The sequence below is a fragment of the Dunckerocampus dactyliophorus genome, chromosome 2 (genome assembly GCF_027744805.1).
Source record: "Dunckerocampus dactyliophorus isolate RoL2022-P2 chromosome 2, RoL_Ddac_1.1, whole genome shotgun sequence".
Lineage (NCBI taxonomy): Eukaryota > Metazoa > Chordata > Actinopteri > Syngnathiformes > Syngnathidae > Dunckerocampus > Dunckerocampus dactyliophorus.
The window spans coordinates 13,037,954-13,058,267 of record NC_072820.1 but is presented as its reverse complement, the minus strand read 5'-3'; the positions used below and the strand labels follow the sequence as shown (position 1 = coordinate 13,058,267).

Genomic DNA, 20,314 nt, shown 5'->3' with positions numbered 1-20,314 from the left:
CTTGAAACTGCAAATGAATTATTTGATACTTATTGTGTGTGCAAAAAAAAAAAAAACTGCATACACTGAGTAAACAAAATACTCTTGACCAGCTTCATAGAAGTAAGAATATTACATGTTCTTTGCCAAGTTTTATTGTTGTCCATACTTGTGGTCTAAGATTAATAAATAGTAAGATTGTGAAAAAAAAATTTAACACTACAATTACAAATGCAGCATAAACCTCCTAAACTCATCATCCAAATTGCACCAGACACACATGAAGAACTAATTAAATGACTACAAAAAATCAGTTCAACCAACACGCTCACAAAAATATAAAATACTGTGCAAATTTTAAAAACAAGTGCAAATAAAAGTCAGAAGCATATACAAAATTGGATACATTTGCTGTGCAGTGGTTCAGCATTCATGAGATATGAACTAGATATCTACGCATCTGCACCACCACAGGCGACGTTTAAAAAGAGCATTTTGACTTTTAAATAGAAAATGTGTCCTCCTAACCTTGTGGCGGATCCTACTTTTATTGTTGTGGATCCTCCAGTGGTACCTTGTGTATAAGTGTCCTCAGTTCAACTGCAGCAGCTGGAAGAGGAGGAGATGGACCCAGCAGCAGGTCAGGAATGAGGACTAAGAAGTCTGCAAGGAGCTCTCATGCGTCCCTTAGAATTAAGACTGGCAGCTGTGCATGTGCCCACTGTAGAAAACACTTATGAGTCTCATTGCAATGTTTCCAGATATGGAGTTTAGGTGGGAATCTATGAATTGTTAGTGGCATTCTCATTGGTAGATGAGGCAGAAGAGGAAGAGGACGACGAAGAGGGAGAGAAGTTCATCCCTGATAAACCTGGTGGGTTTGTGGCTGTGTTCAGCCCATTAAGACTCTTCCTGCACACGGGGCACGTATCATGCTAAAGACAAGGGAAATAAAAACAAAGTTTTAAAGATGGAGATAGCATATATCTAGATTTATGCAACTGAAACTGATTTATGCCATTCTGTACTTGACTAATATTACTCTCGCATGGGAAATACACTCGCTCAGCACTCTGCACAATCTATTATGAGAGCTGTTGCAAAAATTCTGCCATCACAAAGATATTTGATTGTTTATTATTGTGGCTATACAACTGCACTGCATCATACTGATATCTTTCTGGAACATACTGTAGGTACATCTAAAAACAAACAAACAAACAAACAAAAAAAAACAACATGAAAATGTTCAATATTTCATTCATATTTCATTTCAGAAAGTCACATTCACGGTTGATAGAAAACCAGAAAACTGTAACGGTACACATAACTGCCAGGTCGCTACAGTATCTTTGAGCATGTTAAAGGATCTGCTCCAATAAAAAATAATTAGTATTGAGGTGGAAAGGTTTTTTTTTTATTACTTTTTATTTTTCATTATCTTTTATTATTTTACTACTGTTTCATTTATCCTTGTATTTAGTTTTTATTACTGTGGCGGTCATCGCTCAGAAGATAGAGCAGGTAGTACAGAACCCTGCTTCCTCCATCCCAGTCACCGTTGTTGTGCCCTTGGGCAAGACACTTCAGCAACCTTTCCTTTAGTGCTATGAATGAATGTTTGGTGGTGTTCGGAGAGGCCAAAAGGTGCAAATTGGCAGCCACATTTCTGTTAAGTCTACCCCTGGGCAGTCATAGCTATTCGGAGTGCAACGGTGTGGCATCCTTACAGTTTGGTATGTACCTCGGTACTGAGGTCACGGTGCGGTACGTACCTAGGTAAAGCAAAGGAACAAAATCCAAAAGAGAACTGCTAAGCTTTTGTGTTAAATGAGTTTTAGTAGAGTTCCTTACATTAAGTGCAGCTTTAACAGCCGCAGCGTGTAGCACCATCTACTGTTACACAATGGCAGCACAGTGCTTTCATCTTATGCACTCATCTTTGTCCGTTCATGTACTTCACGGGAGGTGAAGTGGTCAAAAACAGGAGATGGGGGCCCAGCGGGACCCCTGAGAAAATCTGCCTGAAGGACCCGGTGTGCATGCTCAGTTGCCTCAACGCATCACTGACACAGACGGGCAGGGCACCTCCACTGCACAAGGCCAGGCAGCAGAAGCGGGAAGCCAAAGAGCGGCTGTTGACACCTAGCTCTCCGCTTCCATGTTAAATGCCTCGCCTGAACTGTCCCTCATTTGACATATACAGGAAATGGGATGTTACGGCTTGGGGAGGGCTTTTTGCCAGCCTGAGTGCACCCGCACATGCGTATACGCAGCTCAAAATGTGTTTTATACCGTGTACCGGGTTGCATCCCCCGTGGCTACAGATGTAGATTACCACCACCAGTGTGCGACTCTGGAGTAAATGAATAATGGGTTCACTGTGAAGCACTTTGGGTATCTGGAAAGGCGCTATATAAATTTAATCCATTATTATTATTATTGTTGTTGTTGTGATTATGATTGTTATTGTTTTTTATGTCTTTCATGTGTTCTGTGTACAGTGTGAGGGACTTAGGAGTTAATTTAGGTATAATTTAGGTACAAGATCCGATTTACACTAGGACCACCCGGATATAGATTAATTCAATAAGAGTGAAATATTTCAAGGCTTTATTTCTTGCAAGTTTGATGATTATGGCTTATAGATCATGAAACCCCACCCCAATTTTGGAAGGTCATGGTGTCACACCTTTATCGGCAAATTAACTCCAAACACCTGCAAAGGTTTCCTGAGCATTTATATGGCCTCTCGGTGTGGGTCAATAGCCGACACAACTGACATTCTCAAGTCACAAAAAGGACATTGCTGAATAAGCTGGTTGTTCACACAGGGTGCTGTATCCAATATATTCATAGAAAGTTGAGTGGAAGGAAATGGTGTACCAGCAAAAGGGATAAGAGCAGCCTTCAAAGGTTGTCAAAAAATCCATTCAAGAATTTGGGGGAGCTTCACAAGGAGTGAACTGAGGCTGGAGTCAGCATATCAAGAGCCTACGCAGACAAATCCTAGACATGGGTTACAGATGCTCAGTGGCCCAAAGTCCTCTTTTCGGGTGAAAGTAAATTTTGCATGCCATTTGGAAATCTAGGTCCCTGAGTCGAGAGGAAGAGTGGAGAGGGACAGAATCCACATTGCTTGAAGGCCGGTCTGAAGTTTCCACCATCAGTGATGATCATCTGCTGGTGTTGGCACACGGTTTTCTGAAATCCACACTCAACCCTGCCATCTACCAGGGCATTTTAGCAAACTTCATGTTTCCTTCGGATGACAATCTTCGTGTAGATGCTGATTTCATTTTCCAGCAGGACTTGTCACCTGCCCACACTGCCAAAAATAGCAAAAGCTGGTTCATTGACCATGGAAACATTTGCCGTGTATCGGGGTGATCAGACTTTAGCGTCTGGTAAACACAGAGGTGGCGGCGTCTGTGTCTACGTAAACAAACGGTGGTGCATAGACGTACAGATGATGGAAAAGCACTGCTCGCAGGACATTGAGCTGCTTATGGTAAAATGCAGACCTTTTTATTTGCCTCGTGAGTTTAGCACTGTGTATTTAACTGCTGTTTACATTCCACCACGAGCTAACACCGCTAACGCACTGGGCCTCCTGCATGACATCATTGATAAACACAAGACCAAACATCCGGACGCTGTATTCATTATATCTGGCGATTTCAACCACTGCAACCTCAGGACTGTTTTCCCCAAATATTACCAGCATGTAAGCTTTCCCACAAGAGAAAATAGCATCCTTGACCAAGTCTACAGAAACATAAAAGGTGCTTTGAAGGCTGTTCCAAGACCTTTACTATGCATTTGACAATAAAACTCTTGAATCTTGAATGGTGTCACTGTGCTTAACAAACTCACTCTCTTCAACGCGAGAGTTGTTTATTGACAGTCCATACTATAAACAACTGGGAAGTGACGCTTCCTGTGCAGGCTCCCCACACCATGACATAGCAGTCCGGGCACAGGAAGGGGGAACTACCGCTGTAGCTACAGAGCCAAATAGCCAACGCCCCATGTGAAAGTAACTTCATGTCTGCATGGTGGTGTTGCGTTTTCTTCTTCTTGCGGGTGGCATGAGTCGAGTGGCAACCAGCTTTGAGGCGCATTACCGCACCTACCATGTTGAGTGTGGAGTGTGGCCCAAGGTTACGAACGTGGTACGGCAACCGGATCAGTCCGATCTCGTGGCGGAAGCCGATATTATCCGATCATCAAAATACAGCGAATCGATCCTAAAGATCAGATGGGGACATCCCTATTGAGTACTGTCAAGAGGAAGATGAGACACACCAGACCCAACAATGTAGGGCACCAGAAGGCCCCTGTATACAGGGTGATTGAAAAGTAACTCCCCATTTTTGAAAATACTTCTCATTTATTGCTATTATCATTATATTTTTTTCAATTTTTTTTTTAGAAAGGTTCCATGATGTATGGGAATTAAATGTATTTTCGTTTCAGATCAATTACTTTGTTTGACATTTGGAAGCCCTACAAACATTACCTTTGAAAAAATGCAAAACCGGCCCAAGGTAACATGCTGTGGAATGACTTTGGCTTGAGAAGCTGGTGGTGAATGCACCTATATCAAATTGTAACTAAAACTCCATGCGACACACTGTCTTATAATCATTTACTGTAAGAATTATAGTTCAGAAATAAATTACAAGTACTTAAAGGAAAACAGCAGTTTTTTTTTTATTTTGGAATCAACCACAATCCTTACATGAGACATGAACACAAGTCTCTCTTTTCTGTGCGTTCTAAAAGATATAAAAACAGATAAAAAGAGGCAGCTAAGAATGCATGTAATGGGACGCCCATAAAGCCTTCTGAAAAAAAACTCCAAAAACCGGCAACAAGGCTCCATTTACATAATGTGACCTGCATATTAACCAAACTACAGCGACATTTTTATTATCATTGCTATTAACATTGTTATGCCGAAGAACTACGTTACTTCCGTAGTGACACCTCGCCACACCACACCGGCTAGCAGCTAGCTTCACCACACACTCACTCACAGCAACGCCTCAGGCCACTACCGAAAGGTAACACTACATATTGGAGCTGCCGCCACTGCTGCTGTGGTTTTGTTTTGAGTTTGTAAACGTTAACATTAGGTGTAGCGTTCATTTCTATGTTGCTATGTAAAATCATTGCGCCCAGGAAGGAAGTTCCGGTAAAGCTTAAAATGACCAAAATACAGCAAAATACTGTAACTATTACATGTTATCATGAACGTACCTGCTATACATGGTCACAGCATGTATACAAAACCATAAAACATTGTTGCAGGTATTTTAAAAACAAGCTTTATAGGCAGAATGTTTGTGTCCATTACCTGTATTAATGAGCTGCCTCTTTTTAGCTCTTTTTACATCATTATAATGCACAGAAAAGAGAAAGATGTGTGTTCATGTCTCACATAAGGATTGTGGATGATGGGCTGATAGCCTGTAGGCCACCCCGCTTTGATGTAGTAATTCATCCAAAAGGAGACCCAACCAAGTAGGAGCAAGTACATTGATCTTATGTAATATTGTAATTTTCCAAGACACTGAATTTTTTTTCATGATCTGTAAGCCATAATCATAAAAAGAAATAAAGTCCATTTCATGTATAGGTTTCACTTTATTAAATGAGTGACAAAAATTATTAAACGTTTTGATGATGTTGTCATTTTTGTAGATGTACCTGCTGCCTAATAAAGTGTCTAGTGAGTGTGGGTGTACATACCTGTTCCAGCCATGGTACTATACAGTCATTGTGAAACAAATGATTGCATGGCAGCTGTCTGACCCTTTCCCCGACACTGTAGTCTTCTTTGCACACAGGACACTCTAAACCAGCACCTGCACAAGCAAAACACACACATAACGCTGTAAAGTCAATCTAAACTAGATGCCCAGCATTATAAAACATACAAGTTCTGAAATTTGGATTTGGTAGATTATTATATAACAGGGCATCTTGCCATTTATTTTAGCAAATACAGGCGGAAATCCTGTTTATTTTCATTTTAAATTATGCCCCATTTGTAACGAACATGCATTTGTGAAATGAGCAGCAGAAATGAGTAGGTGTCAGATGGTTACTGCTTAAGCCAAATATTATTCTATTTTTTACTGACTTGTCATCATTGAAAGCAATCTCAATGGAGTGCAATATCTTCACAAGATTCTGCAACCTACCCATGGTAGTCCCATATCTCCATGAGTGATCGCCCCACAGTGTGGTGTTTCAGAAACAACTTCGAAGGAGAAAGAATGGAGTGGCCTGCCAAGAGTCCTGACCTCAACCCAACTGAACACTTGCTGCTCACTCAAGTCGTGCTTCACGTCACTTGCTTCACTCCGCTACTGTTCATGCTAGTGACCAACAGAGCTCCATAATAATAGTATGTGTCCATGTGATTACACCACAAGGAGGCGCCTGGCTGTTGTGCTAGTGTGTGGTTCTTCCACAATTAAAAGAATAAACTGCAATTACCATTATTTACAAAGCATAACAGAGGTTTAAGGGTGGTTCAAGGAAAATGATTTGGGTAACGACTTGTGTCCACAATTATTTTTAGACAATGACCTTTATTTTTTTTTTTAATGCCTTTACACACCACCAAAAACGATTACATTTCAATCGATGTCATTGAAAGGTAGACATTTAGCTTAATTTTTGAATTTCACAAAATTAGGGCATTTTTCATTTAGGAATGACAGCTATTTTGTAGAGAGAACTGAAAAAAATATTTTCATCATGTGATTTTATATGTACTGTATATACGTATGTGTCAATTGTCGAAATACTTTTGAGCCCCTGACAATGGAGGTTCTCTGCATAAAACGGCTGGACCTAACTTTCCAGTGTAAGTGTGGATAGGTGTCATTCCAGCTTCATCAGTCCATGTCAAAAGGCTAAATACACAGTTATTATCAAAAGTTTAATGGAGGCCAACACTTACCCACATGTTCCTCTGTGACGGAGATGGTGGGCAAACTTTTTATCCTTTCTGTATCTGCAGGAGGAGGACCCGTGTTTTCAAACTGATTCAGTAGCTACAAGAGAAGAGTGAGACGTGCCAGAACCTTAGAGATATTTGTGTGCATGTATTTTTAACTGTGTTTAATTTGTGACATAAGCTGACTGGTGCATGCTTGGCTTGGTTGTTATTTTAGTCTATTCATGTCATTCTTGGCAGCCATTTCTACCTGCGTTACGATGGCATCCAGGCCATTGGCACCCCAGGCATAGTCCATTGGGTTAGAATGAAGCATACCCCTGCAACAGGTATCCAGGTATTCAGTAAGAATTCAGTAAGAATTTACATAGGAAGTGAATCAAACAAGCTACTTATACTCACCATGGTGCCATTCCAATATTCGGTATGGCTGTTGGTGCTATGATTCCATTAACTAGCTGCTGGATAATTCTGTATTATAGTATAAAAAAATTTAAAAAAAAAAAAACACACGTCAATGTCACTACACAATCTGTTTAAACAGACATATTTGAAAATGGATTAGATTTTAGATAGATCATAGATTGTAATAGATAAAAAAAAAATCACAATAATCAATAAATTGATTAACCGAACGATCAATAAAAACTAAGTTGATAATTTTGCCGGTTTCGATAAATTGACATGTGCATGCAAGCGAGTTTGTTTACCTCGTCTCTCTCTCCATCTCTCTGTCTTTACCTTGTCTCTACGACACAGGCTGGATGACAAGAGGGTTCACTCTGCAGCTGTCTCTGCACGTTGGTGCTAGCCTTGTTGCCTTGTTAGCCTTGTGAGCAAGCATACGCTAACATGAATGAAGACACAAAAGCTTTTTTAAGGACAATACCAGAGCCCCAGTGTGGGAATATTTGCTGGTCGATAATTGTGCTCCAACTTATCGTCGATATTCTGTCTGCATTTTTTAGACCATTTTTTCCATTAATCATATGGCATAATATATGCCGATGTGTCTGTATCGCTGCTTCCCTCAGCTCACTGTGATCGGCTTTATCTTTGTTTTATCGTTTGTTGTGAGGACGCTTACCTGGCTGACGTGCCAAAGTTCCTGCTGTGGGAGGAGACGTTTCTTCCCAAGAAAACAAACGCAGGGGTGGCAGACTTGTGAAGCTCAAAGCCTGGCTGGCACTTTCTCCCGAGGTGGTGCGGTTCCCACATCATGTTCCACAGGACTACGAAGATTGTTTTTGCTGCTTCGTCTCTCGGCGCAAGTTGGTCATGTTTCCTTTTTCCTAGTCACTAATTTCGAACAAATGCATTAAATTTATTTAATTTGTTTAATCATTCTGTTTAAAACCAAAATATTCCCACAATGGGGCTGATGCGTTCGCCTTAGAAACCATCGTTTCTGTGCATGCACTCATGTTAGCATATGCTTTCTAACAAGGGTAGTTTGTTGCTAGCACCCTGGGTCCGCTCACTAGTCGCCCAGCCTCCACAAAGAGCGGACAGGAGGGTTCACTCTCTCCGTTCACTCCACTAAAGAACCAATGCACAAAGACAGATGCAGAGTGAACCCTCTTGTCATCCAGCCTGCGTGGTACAGAACAACACGCAGCTGAAACACATACATGCACATATCAATTTATCGAGGGCTCATAATTATCAACCCGTGTTTTTTTATCATTCGATTAATCGGTTTATGTATTATCGTGACAGGCCTAGATGTAACAGATTACCCCTCCAACGTGGGAACTCCCTCGTGGCGTGTACCCTGCCGCCAAGGCACGTGTCGACCCCGCGACGGCTGGGCGCTGTTTCGTTGCAGTGACGCCGTTTCTTGATCTGGCCGCATTTCCGTCTCTTGGTTGTTATCTTCTGTGGGTAGCCAAGTTCTGACTTCAAAGTTGTCATTGAAAATCCCAACAGTGAATGGACTGTACCCAGAGGGAAAGGTGAACAAGTGCTGGTGGTGATCCACATTCTGCTGGAAAAGACACCATTAGGAGAATGTCTCTTGATGGTACAGCAAAACATTACTCAACTGATGGATTTAACACTGACCTCAAAGGTTGTCCGTGTCTGATCACTTGTAGAGGAAGCAGATGGAGAGTTATCTTCATTTCTGTATGAAGATAGGTTCAAACGGTTGAGTTGACGGCTGTCCATTTAAACAGTAATATTCCCAAATGAGCCTTACCTTGTTTCATCTGGCAACTCCTCAATGAATCCTGACTCACAGTGTGGACAGGTGAAGTCCTTCATATATAAATAAAAAACATGAATGAACGTCACAAGACATTCAGAATTTAACATGAGTATAGGCTACAATAAGTAATAGCATTATTAAAACAACAGTTAGCTAGGGTGGCTTAAAGTGATGTGATATATACTTCCAGCTCTTGTGTAGTCATAGCACTGTAAAGAACGGTTTATCGAACCCTCGGAACCATGTTTTATGTACACAATAAAACGTATATTCAAATCCTCTTTGCTAGGGGCGTTAAACAACAGCACAGTTCGTCTTGATCCCAAGAAGATGAATTATATAACTGCTAATATGTACAATACTGTATTTTAATCGGAACACAAAACTACAACTGCACTCTGGCGATTACCTGCTAGCTAAAGAGCGTGGCTACAACCTTAGCGACCTGATTAGCTCTTCCTCTCATACTTAAACACCATCACACCACAACAGCAAAAACGGACACTCGTCAAGTTAACAACAAATCTACTTCTTTCGCTCTCACCGGTAAACGCGGGCTGATTTCTGCTGCACACCGGTGGCAGAAAAACCGGCAGGAAGGTGAGGAAGATTCAGCCATTTCTACAGACACACAGGTATCATGTCGTTAACCTCTGGGCTAGCTGGCCGCTTCTCAATTCCAAAAATCGCGAGAATTGACTGGAGAATTTGGGAACGGTAAGGAAGACAAGGTCCAATGCATTCTGGGATATGTAGTTTAAGGATTTTCCTGTGGTTGACTGTGCACATCCGGGTATTTCAATGACAAGACGCTAAGACAGGAAGTGGTTCACGACGTTGACGTTTTTAAGACGATAAGAACCTTATATATGTATATGACAAGAACCCTGCCACAGGTTTGCAAGTACGCAAGCATGAAGAACGGACCATTTATTTTTTTAAGCAAATGTTACAATATACTTAACTAGAACACGTGAAGATAAACAGAAAAATGAGTAAAGCAAAACAAAATATACAATACTAGAAGCATTGTAAGCTTATTCCAGAGAAAAACAACGCAGCCATTCACGTATATATGTATTGTTATTGTAATAATTATCTTTATAATAATAATTATTATTTTATTATTATTAATGACCAACAATACAGCATTCATCTTGGAAAATGCAGTAAACATATACTTCCGATTGTGCCCAAAAATTAAAAGCATGCTACTCATATTATGTTAATGGGTAATATGCAGCATATATAACATAATGCCTTTTATTGTTACTACATAATACTGTACACATGTACAATAAGAGGTTTTATTCCGAAAAATCCATTCCGGAAGTTGCAGTCTTGATTATTTTTGGTAACTCCCAGCTTCCTAATTACCAAAGTAATCGCAGTTGGAAACGGCACAACGTTCAATTGTTATTGTCCGTGTACGTCGTTTGTTAAATATAATTTATTTTCTGCGACGATAATGGAGTCTAGCGATGCAGGTACAGTCATACTGTTCTCTGGTGAAGTGCTCAATGTTTGACCGTAGTTGGAGTGAAGAATTCATGTTAGCCTTTTGGTGCAAGCTAGCATCTTATAGCCGTAAAAGGGCTGTTTACTAGCCTCACTAGCATGCAACCACAGCGTTTGACTTTAGCTCAGTTGTAAGAAAATTGGAGATTCAAATGAACAGTCTAGACGCCGTAGTTCACTTACGGTTCATAACAAGACCACAATATATTAATGTGAGTCAGATTTGTATTTCAGAATTAGCATCAGCTTTATTGGCCAAGTATGCTTGCACAATCAAGGAATTTGACTCCGGTTAAATTAGCTCTCAGTCTATATGTACACAAACACATGAATAAATAATTAAGATGCTAGATTAAGATGTGCAAATGGATTAATAATAATTTAATGACAGTGTTATTCATGTAAGTGGGTGTGTGATTAAAAGACCGGGACATTATCTGCATTTGTAAAATACATTGAAGTGGTTGTTTTTGTTTTGTTTTTGGGCGGGGGTAAACACTGATGTATTCAAGTGTTCATCAGAGTGACCGCCTTGGGGGAAGAAACTGTGTCTGTGCCTGCTTGTTTTGGCGTTTGAACAGTTTGTGTCCAGGGTTTAAGTGGTCTGCAGTGATGTTTCCAAATTTCTGCAGGAAACTTGCCCACACAAATCTGCAATATAGGAATACTCGAACATAGGTCATTACACGGGATCGGTGAATCCCTTACTTTTGCTTCGGGGCCATTTCCTTAGACCAAACATAGGAACAAAAGTAGTCGATTTCACCAACTGGCAATGAAAGTGGAGCCAAAGTTATGACATGAACTTCCACCACTATCTAACTAGCTCAATCTTCTGTTATTCATCCCCAGAAATGTTAAAATATTTTACAAAGTGTAACTTCAGTAGGCCATACCCTTTGCAAATAATTGCAAAGTTTGAACATTTGTAAACAATTTACAATGACACCTCTATCTTTTTAGGGAGGGGAGGATGGAAAAATAAGAATGTGCAGCCACATAAACAGAAGATGAACTTGAATATTCTCCACCAAGAGCAGCTGATCGCTGAGAAGAAGAAGGAAATTGAGGCCAAATTGGCACTGCAGGCCAAAATGAATGCACAAATCCCGAACAAATCTCTTCCTTCAAGGTAATGACATACTAGTGTAATGCTACACATGAGGACTTTGTGTTGTTTGTGAACTTCAATAATAATTCCAACAATATCAGCTCTCCTACAATGCAAGACGCCTCCTCCAACAAGTTTGCAAATGATGGAAGCTTCTTACAGCAGTTCATGATGATGCAGAAGCAGAAATCCAACAGCATTTCTGGTCAGTACATTTAACCTGTGCTTGCCTTACACAGACTGTATCAATTTAATATGTTTGATTTTTAGAATTATTTCATTATGACACTGCAGTTATCATTTCCATACATCAAGAATAAGAAATGTCAGCATTGTAACATGATGATACTTGCACAAAATACTGACATTGTACACCTGTATTTTGTTTGCCTTTTAATGGATGTTTTCAGAAGGTTCCACTAATGATGCCAAAAGTCTATCATCATCAACATCCCCGACATCCCCAATAGGAAATACTCCGCAAAGAAAAAGTATTTTTGCTGGCAAGCGGTCTGCTGGGGTGGGCAGCATGCTCAGCCAGTTTAAGAGTTATTCCCAGTCGAAGAAGAGTCCAGTCATCAGCCAGAGGCCAAGTGTGTTTTGCTCCCCAGATGATGAGGATGATGAGGAAGAGACAGATCTCTCCGAGTTCTTAAACATGAAAGGTAAATCAAGGAGCGGCGTGGACATTTCAGTGCATCCTCTGCCTGCTCCAAGGACACACTTGGCATATGACTGGAATTTTGCCATAGGCTGACCTAAGAGTAAATGTACTGATAGGCTGCTTAAAGTCTCTCCCCCAGAGGACTCAGACACCAGACTCATTATCGACAAGATGGCCTCTTTTGTGGCAGAGGGGGGACCTGAGCTGGAGAAGCGGGCCAAGGATGACTACAAGGAAAATCCTGTTTTCTCGTAAGTCTTTCTACTAGGTTTATTGAAATCATTAATCATTTTAATCTCCTCTATATTCAACCCTTTTAGATTTTTATATGATAAAAGCAGTATGGAGTATCTCTACTACAAAAAGAAAGTTGCAGAACTCAAAAAGGAGAACACATCAGTTACTGGTAAGATGGTGTCTTCTGGAAGCCACCTTTTCTTTCTTCATGTTAGAAATTCTTTTAACTTAAGAGTACACCAAACACAATGATATTGTCAATTGTAATAACATTGAATTAAATGACAAATGATCATTTTTCAACTCCACAATCAAGTTTGTTACCATATTTACCCAAATATAAGACAACCCCTCATTTTTTTAAGACCTGACAAAAAAAGGACAAAATGATTTCTTTTTAAGTCGTGTTTTCAATATCAGCGAAACCATACCTAATAGGTGTGTCACAAGATCTCAAGAGATTCAAACATGAGAAGAGTTCTTGTTCAGAAAAAAAATGTCTTGTGGCCACTACTAGGCCTGGGACGATAATTAATTAATTAATTAATCACACGATAAATGAAAATGAACTTGATAGTTTTGCCGGCCTCAATATATTGCCATGTGCACGCGTGTCTGTTTTCCTCATCTCCCGCCTCCAAACAGGCAGGAAGAGAGTTCATTTTCTTAATTGCTTGACAGTTATTTCATGACTCTGCTTCATTGACCACCATTATCTAAAAGTGGTGTGTGTGTGTGTGTCTGAGTGGCAAGAAGAAAAGCTTTGACTTGCTTGGGAAGAAGTGATTTGACACCACCTCCTGGTTTACATGTATCTCTAGGCCCAGAATATAACATAACTCATCTTTTTCAGACTGTTTTTGGGGGTGAAAATACTCTTATATTTGGGTCAATAGGTATGCTGCTGCATAAATTAGCTTTCCTTTTGACTTAAATATGTTTAGTTTGTATGTATGATATTTGTCCTTACTTCGTCCATTGAAGTTTGAGTACTTGTCTAAGTATTAATTTTAGATAAACCAGTTTATGGTCAATTGCACCACTTCAGCATAAATAGATTACAAGGATGTCAAAAGATAAACAGATGTACACTGCCAGTCAAAAGTTTGGAGACACTTTCTCATGCTGTTGAATGAGAAAGCGTGTCCACATTTTTGACCGGTACTGTAAGAAGCAAAGTGTGATTCAATATATTATTAGTGTGATTCAACATATTAGTTTTCACTGTCACAGTAAATGTGTCTCATTCATCAGTGCTGTCCTCGTTGCTCCTCCTCCCTCTTTTTATCCCCCATTAGCTCTAGACTGGTGATGTATGATGCCAGTTGAGTATGGTACAGTAGTAGAGTGTCATTTGAGCCCCAGTACTGATAGACTGCTTAAAGTCTCCCCCCCAGTGGACGCAGAAACCCAGCAAGTGGCCGAGGAGCTTGCCAAGTTTGTGGCTGAGGGTGGCCCAGAGGTGGAAAGCATCGCTATTGAGCGCAATCGGGACAACCCTACCTTCAGGTGGGTTCTATAAAGTCTATTTTTACATCTTGATCAGTGTTGATTGGAAAAAAAAATAATATTTTTTTTTTAACCGCACACGTATTTTTCTCCCTTTAGTTTTTTATTTGATCGCCAAAACCCAGCCTACCATTACTACAAAGAAAAGCTACGAGAGCATGGCGCTACAGCCTCCCAGACCTTTTCACCTCCAGCAGCAGAGTCTTGGACAGAGCAGCAGCAACTGGCTCCCCCTCCTCCACGAGCACAAATTCCCCCTCCGTTGAACCTAGCACCTCAACCCAGTCCAAGTCAGATGGTAGACACACCGCCTGTCAAACGGAAGAGGAAGAGTAGATGGGGGGCTGAGGACGACAAAGTGGAGCTACCCATTCCTACCATCGTTGTCCCACAGGATATTAGTGTTCCGGACCCCAACATGCCGTCTCTCTCTGGTACTCGCTGATGCTGTATTTCTAAGCCATTCATACAGTATCTCACAAAAGTGAGTACACCCCTCACATTTCAGCAACCACTTTTATTACAGTACAGTCGTCCCTCGCTACATCGCGGTTTGAACATCGCGCCCGCATTCTTATCGCTGTTTTCCAAAAAATATTAAATAATAAAGGATCGCTGTTTTGTGGTTGAATACAGCCTATTATTAGCTTTAGCATATTTTAGCATATTAGCATATTTTAGCAAATTGTATTCTTGGCCTAAATTAAGCATTTTCAAGCGTAAAAATAGCTAAATGAACTAACTAAATTAACTAAAATACAAACACAAGGTAGAAGAAACATGGTAATTGTGAATGTAGTATTCTATATTGGCCGCTAGGTGTCAGTAATTGTTCAGTGAGACAAGCACCAGACTTAATCGACAGAACAGGCATTTATTGCAGGTTTAAATTATATCACAACACACACAATAATAATAACATAATAATCATAATAATAACACGGACTACTGTTGGGGCCATAACCCACAACAAGCTAAACCCTCAAAACCCTGAACATCCGACGTCACTTTCTGTCCTCCACATATTTGTCCGCCCGTCACAGTGGACCCCTAGGGAACACATTTACTGTGACACACACACAGAGCAGGTGTTTTAGTTACATCTTCCATCCATCTATTTTCTATGCTGCTTATCCTCATTAGGATCACAGGGGTATGCTGAAGCCTTTCCCAGCTGACTTCGGGTGACAGGCGGGGTACACCTTGGACTGGTCGCTATGGCTTATTGTTATATAATCTTATTGTGTCTACTATATTGGGTAATATGACTGTCAAGTCATTTAAAGCCACCATTACAATACATTGATGAGACAATAGCCACCACAGGAAGTACGCTGTCTTGGGGGGGAAAAAAAAACAAGGAACTACTAACGTGTGAGTCTATATTATATTATTTACAGTACGTCTAATATGTGTTATTTTCTCTGAATGTATCTACAATATTGGTTAATACAAAATGTAAAGGTGACTATACAGTATGTGTTATTTCATGTCTAGAGGGCTCTAATAATGCTAAAAAACGTATTTAGAAGAACAACTACGAAAAGATTCAATTTATTAATACTACGGGTGTCACGAGACATTCAGTTCACGGGACCAGGCGATATACGAGATTGGGCCTACAAGAACAACACAAAATGAGCTTTTAACATTGCTTTTAAGAAAAGTACAATAAAAAAATGTGAACACTATTTGACAATATATTGCAATCTACTATTTTAATTTCTACTACGTTATTTCTAATGTGTGTATGCTACCCGCCCCACCTCCACCCACTGAGACAAAGAGGCTATATGACTGACAAAAGGGCTCACTCCGTTCATGCTGTTGTTCTTTGGAGCAAACGGCCAAGGTGCTGAAAGCAATGCACAGAGTGAATCCTCTTCCTGCCTGTTTGGAGGGGAGAGACGAGGAAAACAGACACGCATGCACATGGCAATATATTGAGGCCGGCAAAATGATCGCGTTCATTTGCAGTTATTGTGTGATTAATTTATTTATTATCGTCCCAGGCCTAGTGCCCACGAGACATTTGTTTTTTCTGAATGAGAAATCTTGTCACGTTTTAATCTCACAAGATCGTCTAACATGAGATCTTGTGACACCCCTAATTAATACTAAAACCTCCTTCGTGGAATTTCACTTATTGTGATCGGGTCTGGAACCAAGTAACAGCGATAAACGAGGTGCGACTGTATATCTTTTCAAGGGACAATACTATAGAAATTAAACTTTGATATACTTTAGAGTAGTTGGTGTACAGCTTGTGAGCAGTAGAGATTTGCTATCCACTGAAAATGGCTCAACACTCATCGATTATTGTCCAAATATCTGGCAACTAAAGTGAGTACCAAGATAACGGCATCTTATCTACAGTCAAGCGTGGCGTGGCAGATGATGATCCTCTCCCTTGGTAATCTGAGCCACATGGCTGGTTTCCAACATGATCAGTAGCCTAACAACACCTCCAGGATGACAAGTACCTTTCTGAGGAAGTCAAAGGTAAAGGTTAAGGTGATGGAGTGGCCAAGTATGTCCCCTTCAGATCTAGACCCAGTTGAACACCTGTAGGTCAGCCTCACGAGGAAGGAAGGTGGATTAGTGTAAGGTGTCTAACATCCACCACCTCCACCAGTGATGTCATCATGGATGTGTGGAAAAGGATTCCAGTATGAACCTGTGCAGCTCTGGTGAATTCCATGCCCAAGAGGATTAAGGCAGTGCTAGACAAAAATTGGTGCTCACACTAAATATTGACAGTTTGGACACAATTTGGACATGTTCACTGTGAGGTGTACTCACTTGTGTTGCCAGCTAGGAAAATAATGCCTGTGTTATTGACTGATTTTCGGTGGATAGTAAATCTATACTGCTATACAAAGCGTACACTGACTACTCTAAAGTCTATCCATGTTTCAATACTATAATATTACAACCTTGAAAAGATATACTAAAATGCTTGCTGAAATGTGAGGGGTAAACCCATACTCACTTTCTCGTGAGATACTGCATATCATAACCTCATAATGCCATCATATTTTCCTACGTGTTATCCTGATGCATTAGAGGAATTTGTAATATTCCATGATGTTGTGTTGTGTCATGTTTTAGCTCAAGATCTGCAAGGTCTTGGTTATAAGAAGGGAAAGCCTCTGGGTCTCGTTGGTGTGACAGAACTATCTGAAGAGCAGAAGAAACAGCTGAAAGAGCAACAAGAGGTACAGTACATAGTTGTTCGTACTCAATTAGGGGAAAAAGATATAACTTTACACCAAAAATGGTAATGTGCCATAGTTAGACCAAAGGAACCAACGGCTGTCTAGTGAGTTTGCACAAGAGCATATATACTGTGTTTTCCACACACTTTGTAGATGCAAGAGATGTATGACATGATCATGAAGCACAAGCGAGCAATGGCTGAGATGCAGGTGATGTGGGAAAAGGCCATCAGAGACCACCAGCACGAGTACGACAGTGATGAAGAGGTGGACCAGCAGGCCGGCACCTGGGAGCATCGTCTCCGAAAAATGGAAATGGAAAAGACACGGGGTACAACTGAGCTTATAAGCCGCTGGAATTAATATTACATTATAAAATCTCATTACAACCCATTCCTTTTGTTACGTGATGCTCTCAGAATGGGCGGAGTCTTTGACAGATATGGGCAAAGGGAAACACTTCATCGGAGACTTCCTTCCTCCTGAGGAGCTGGAAAAGTTTATGGAGACATTTAAGGCACTCAAGGTCAGCTATTCTATGACTTTGCTTTGCTTTTTCAAGCGAGAACATTACAGATTTTAGCTACTTGTTTCTGTGACCATTTTACTATTAAATCGATTGAATAACATAGCTGTATAACCCTTTAGAAAAATAATGCTCAGTTTTGATTGACACTGCAGAAGAACATGAATGTACTGTCCCGTTGCAGGAAGGGCGGGACCCAGATTACTCGGAATACAAAGAGTTTAAGTTAACTGTGGAGAATCTTGGTTTCCGTATGCTGATGAAGATGGGCTGGAAGGAAGGGGAAGGCCTTGGAAGTGAGGGACAGGGCATCAAGGCTCCTGTCAACAAGTGCGTATTCCTCATATCAAATTGTTTTCCAATATATATCTGCATACATTTAAATGTTACAGTACTTGAAATCTCAACATAGGCCAAGAATTGTCACTTTTTCCTCAAATTTGACCAAATTATGTCCTTTCTTCCTCATAGATTGAGCTGACATTATGATTGGAACCTGGTTGGTTTGTCGAACAACTTTTATGGCACATTGTGGTAGTTCAGGGCCAGGCATTTTTGTGTTTGTGCAAATTCTACAGATTTTTTTTTCTATTTTCAGGGAAAAAATACAAACATCCACTCTCTTTTGCAGAGCTGCTGGAAATGAGAATTTCTCTTGGAGTATTGATCTATCTCCTAAATGTAGTTTTCTCTTTGGCTTTAAAAATGGATGACCAATAAAACAACTAATGTTTGCATGTATTACCGTAAACGGTTATCACGACCTCAAATTTTGTATATAGGCGGTCCTCGGTTTACGGCGTTCCGTGCTGTGGGGTTTTGTGGTTACGCACGCGCTCCCATAAATGAATTCAAAACATAATTTTGGTCCATACACAAGACTTGCTGGAAAAGTAGTTACATTGCAGTGCACCGCAGAACAATACACTATGTGCTCAATATTGGCCGCGTTTGTCTCAATCCCTTGACTGTCGTGACCATCATTAAGGATAAAGACTGTGTTGTAATGTCTACCCAGATGTTGTAAGGATGCCGAGGAGGTGGTCGATCAACAGTCTCTTATTGCAAAAACAAAAGAGGTTGCTACTGGCTGCACCCACGCCAAAACATCAGCAAACTCAACTGTCCTCTCTGCACACAGCCGTCCTCCTCCTGCACACACACACAGAGTCAGGCCTTATGTCACGTTCAGTCTTTTAACACGATACATAACTGCCAGGTTGCTGATCGTCTGAAAGCGACTGTAATAATATAGCAGTATCTTATCATTGATATACAAAGGTTTTTAGTGCTCTGGCTTTTAATTTTTATTACAGATTCATTTAATTATTGTATTTAGTGTTTTATTTCTGTATTTCATGTCCTTCGTGTGTTCTATGCACTGTGTGAGTGACTTCGGAGGTAATTTAGGTCCACCAAAAGTCTACTCACATCACGGTCTATGAACGGGCCTCTTATGTAAGCCGAGGGCCACTGTAGTTAAAATACTATACTGCTGGCTTTTTAAAACTGACTGAGTGGATCTGTGACCCATCCTAGGGGAACTACAGCCATGAATGGTGCAGGACTCGGAGTCGACCGCCCGGCCGACCTGACAAAAAGTGATGACGAGTATGACGCCTTCAGGAAGAGGATGATGCTTGCTTACCGCTTTAGGCCCAACCCTCTGGTAACCCCCTGATTATTTTTTTAATATCACAACAATGATTATGTAATCAAATGTTTGTTTTTCACAGAATAATCCACGGAGGCCATATTACTGACACAGAAGAAAATGTTTATTTTGTTGCACAATAGCAATATTGACAAGTGTGTGTGCGTGCGCGTGTGTGTGTGTGTGTGTGTGTGTGAGAGAGAGAGAGAGAGCAGAAGGTAAAGGGTGAATACCTGTTAGATTCACCTGTCAGTGTGGTTTTGAAAATTTGAAAATATCAACTATTTCATGAACACAATCACAAAATTGCTTGTGTTGTTACATTTGGATTTAAATACCACCTGAAATAAATGAACTTGCTGTACATTACCTTGTGACCCACATTATTCAGTATTCAGTGAAATTTCAGAGCCATCCTTTTCATTTTCTACAGCCAATTACCACTTTTTGGCAATTACCGCAATCCACAGTTATCTGGCATGTGTCTGAACAAAAGCTGTTTTTACTTGCCTTGTCGAGTGGGGAGTAGGAGTAAGATTGTTTAGGTTTAGTCACTCCCGTGTTTACAGGTATTTATCCATGCATGTTAACTATTCTAAACTATATTAATTTATGGGCTTGTAAGGAAGAGACACACCACTTTGGAGGAGCCAGTGGTGAAGGAAGGTGACAGATAAGTGAAATCAGACCTTCACTTTTCCATTCCTCTGGGA

At 40.5% G+C, this 20,314-nt stretch overlaps 3 protein-coding genes across 6 annotated transcripts in view; 1 reads left to right on the top strand and 2 right to left on the bottom strand.

Annotated features, from left to right (window-relative positions):
* LOC129176713 (potassium/sodium hyperpolarization-activated cyclic nucleotide-gated channel 2-like) overlaps positions 1-567 on the bottom strand; it is a 51,600-nt gene extending 51,033 nt beyond the window's left edge. The window contains exon 1 of the mRNA XM_054767025.1: positions 508-567. The gene's annotated coding sequence lies outside the window, so the exon portion shown is untranslated. The remainder of the gene's footprint in view (positions 1-507) is intronic.
* LOC129176714 (E3 ubiquitin-protein ligase RNF126-like) lies at positions 98-9,856 on the bottom strand. Of its 2 annotated transcripts, none has more exons than XM_054767026.1 (9): positions 9,709-9,856; positions 9,156-9,214; positions 9,020-9,080; positions 8,695-8,939; positions 7,358-7,426; positions 7,206-7,275; positions 6,959-7,052; positions 5,737-5,852; positions 98-914 (listed from the first exon to the last, which is right to left on the bottom strand). In XM_054767026.1, the coding sequence occupies exons 1-9, from the start codon at positions 9,781-9,783 to the stop codon at positions 762-764; spliced, it is 942 nt and encodes a 313-aa protein (XP_054623001.1). In that variant the 5' UTR covers positions 9,784-9,856; the 3' UTR covers positions 98-761. The 2 variants fall into 2 exon arrangements, with proteins under 2 accessions (XP_054623001.1, XP_054623002.1); XM_054767027.1 differs by having other exon boundaries at positions 98-588.
* A 654-nt stretch (positions 9,857-10,510) lies between these two features.
* Positions 10,511-19,957, top strand: sugp1 (SURP and G patch domain containing 1). Of its 3 annotated transcripts, none has more exons than XM_054769159.1 (14): positions 10,511-10,651; positions 11,646-11,814; positions 11,895-11,998; positions 12,207-12,458; positions 12,585-12,708; positions 12,778-12,863; positions 14,080-14,203; positions 14,303-14,637; positions 17,315-17,421; positions 17,575-17,752; positions 17,841-17,947; positions 18,132-18,277; positions 19,487-19,616; positions 19,684-19,957. In XM_054769159.1, the coding sequence occupies exons 1-14, from the start codon at positions 10,633-10,635 to the stop codon at positions 19,708-19,710; spliced, it is 1,908 nt and encodes a 635-aa protein (XP_054625134.1). In that variant the 5' UTR covers positions 10,511-10,632; the 3' UTR covers positions 19,711-19,957. The 3 variants fall into 3 exon arrangements, with proteins under 3 accessions (XP_054625134.1, XP_054625133.1, XP_054625135.1); XM_054769158.1 differs by having other exon boundaries at positions 12,204-12,458; XM_054769160.1 differs by lacking the exons at positions 19,487-19,616; positions 19,684-19,957 and adding an exon at positions 18,419-19,480 and having other exon boundaries at positions 12,204-12,458.
* The last annotated feature ends 357 nt before the right edge of the window (positions 19,958-20,314 follow it).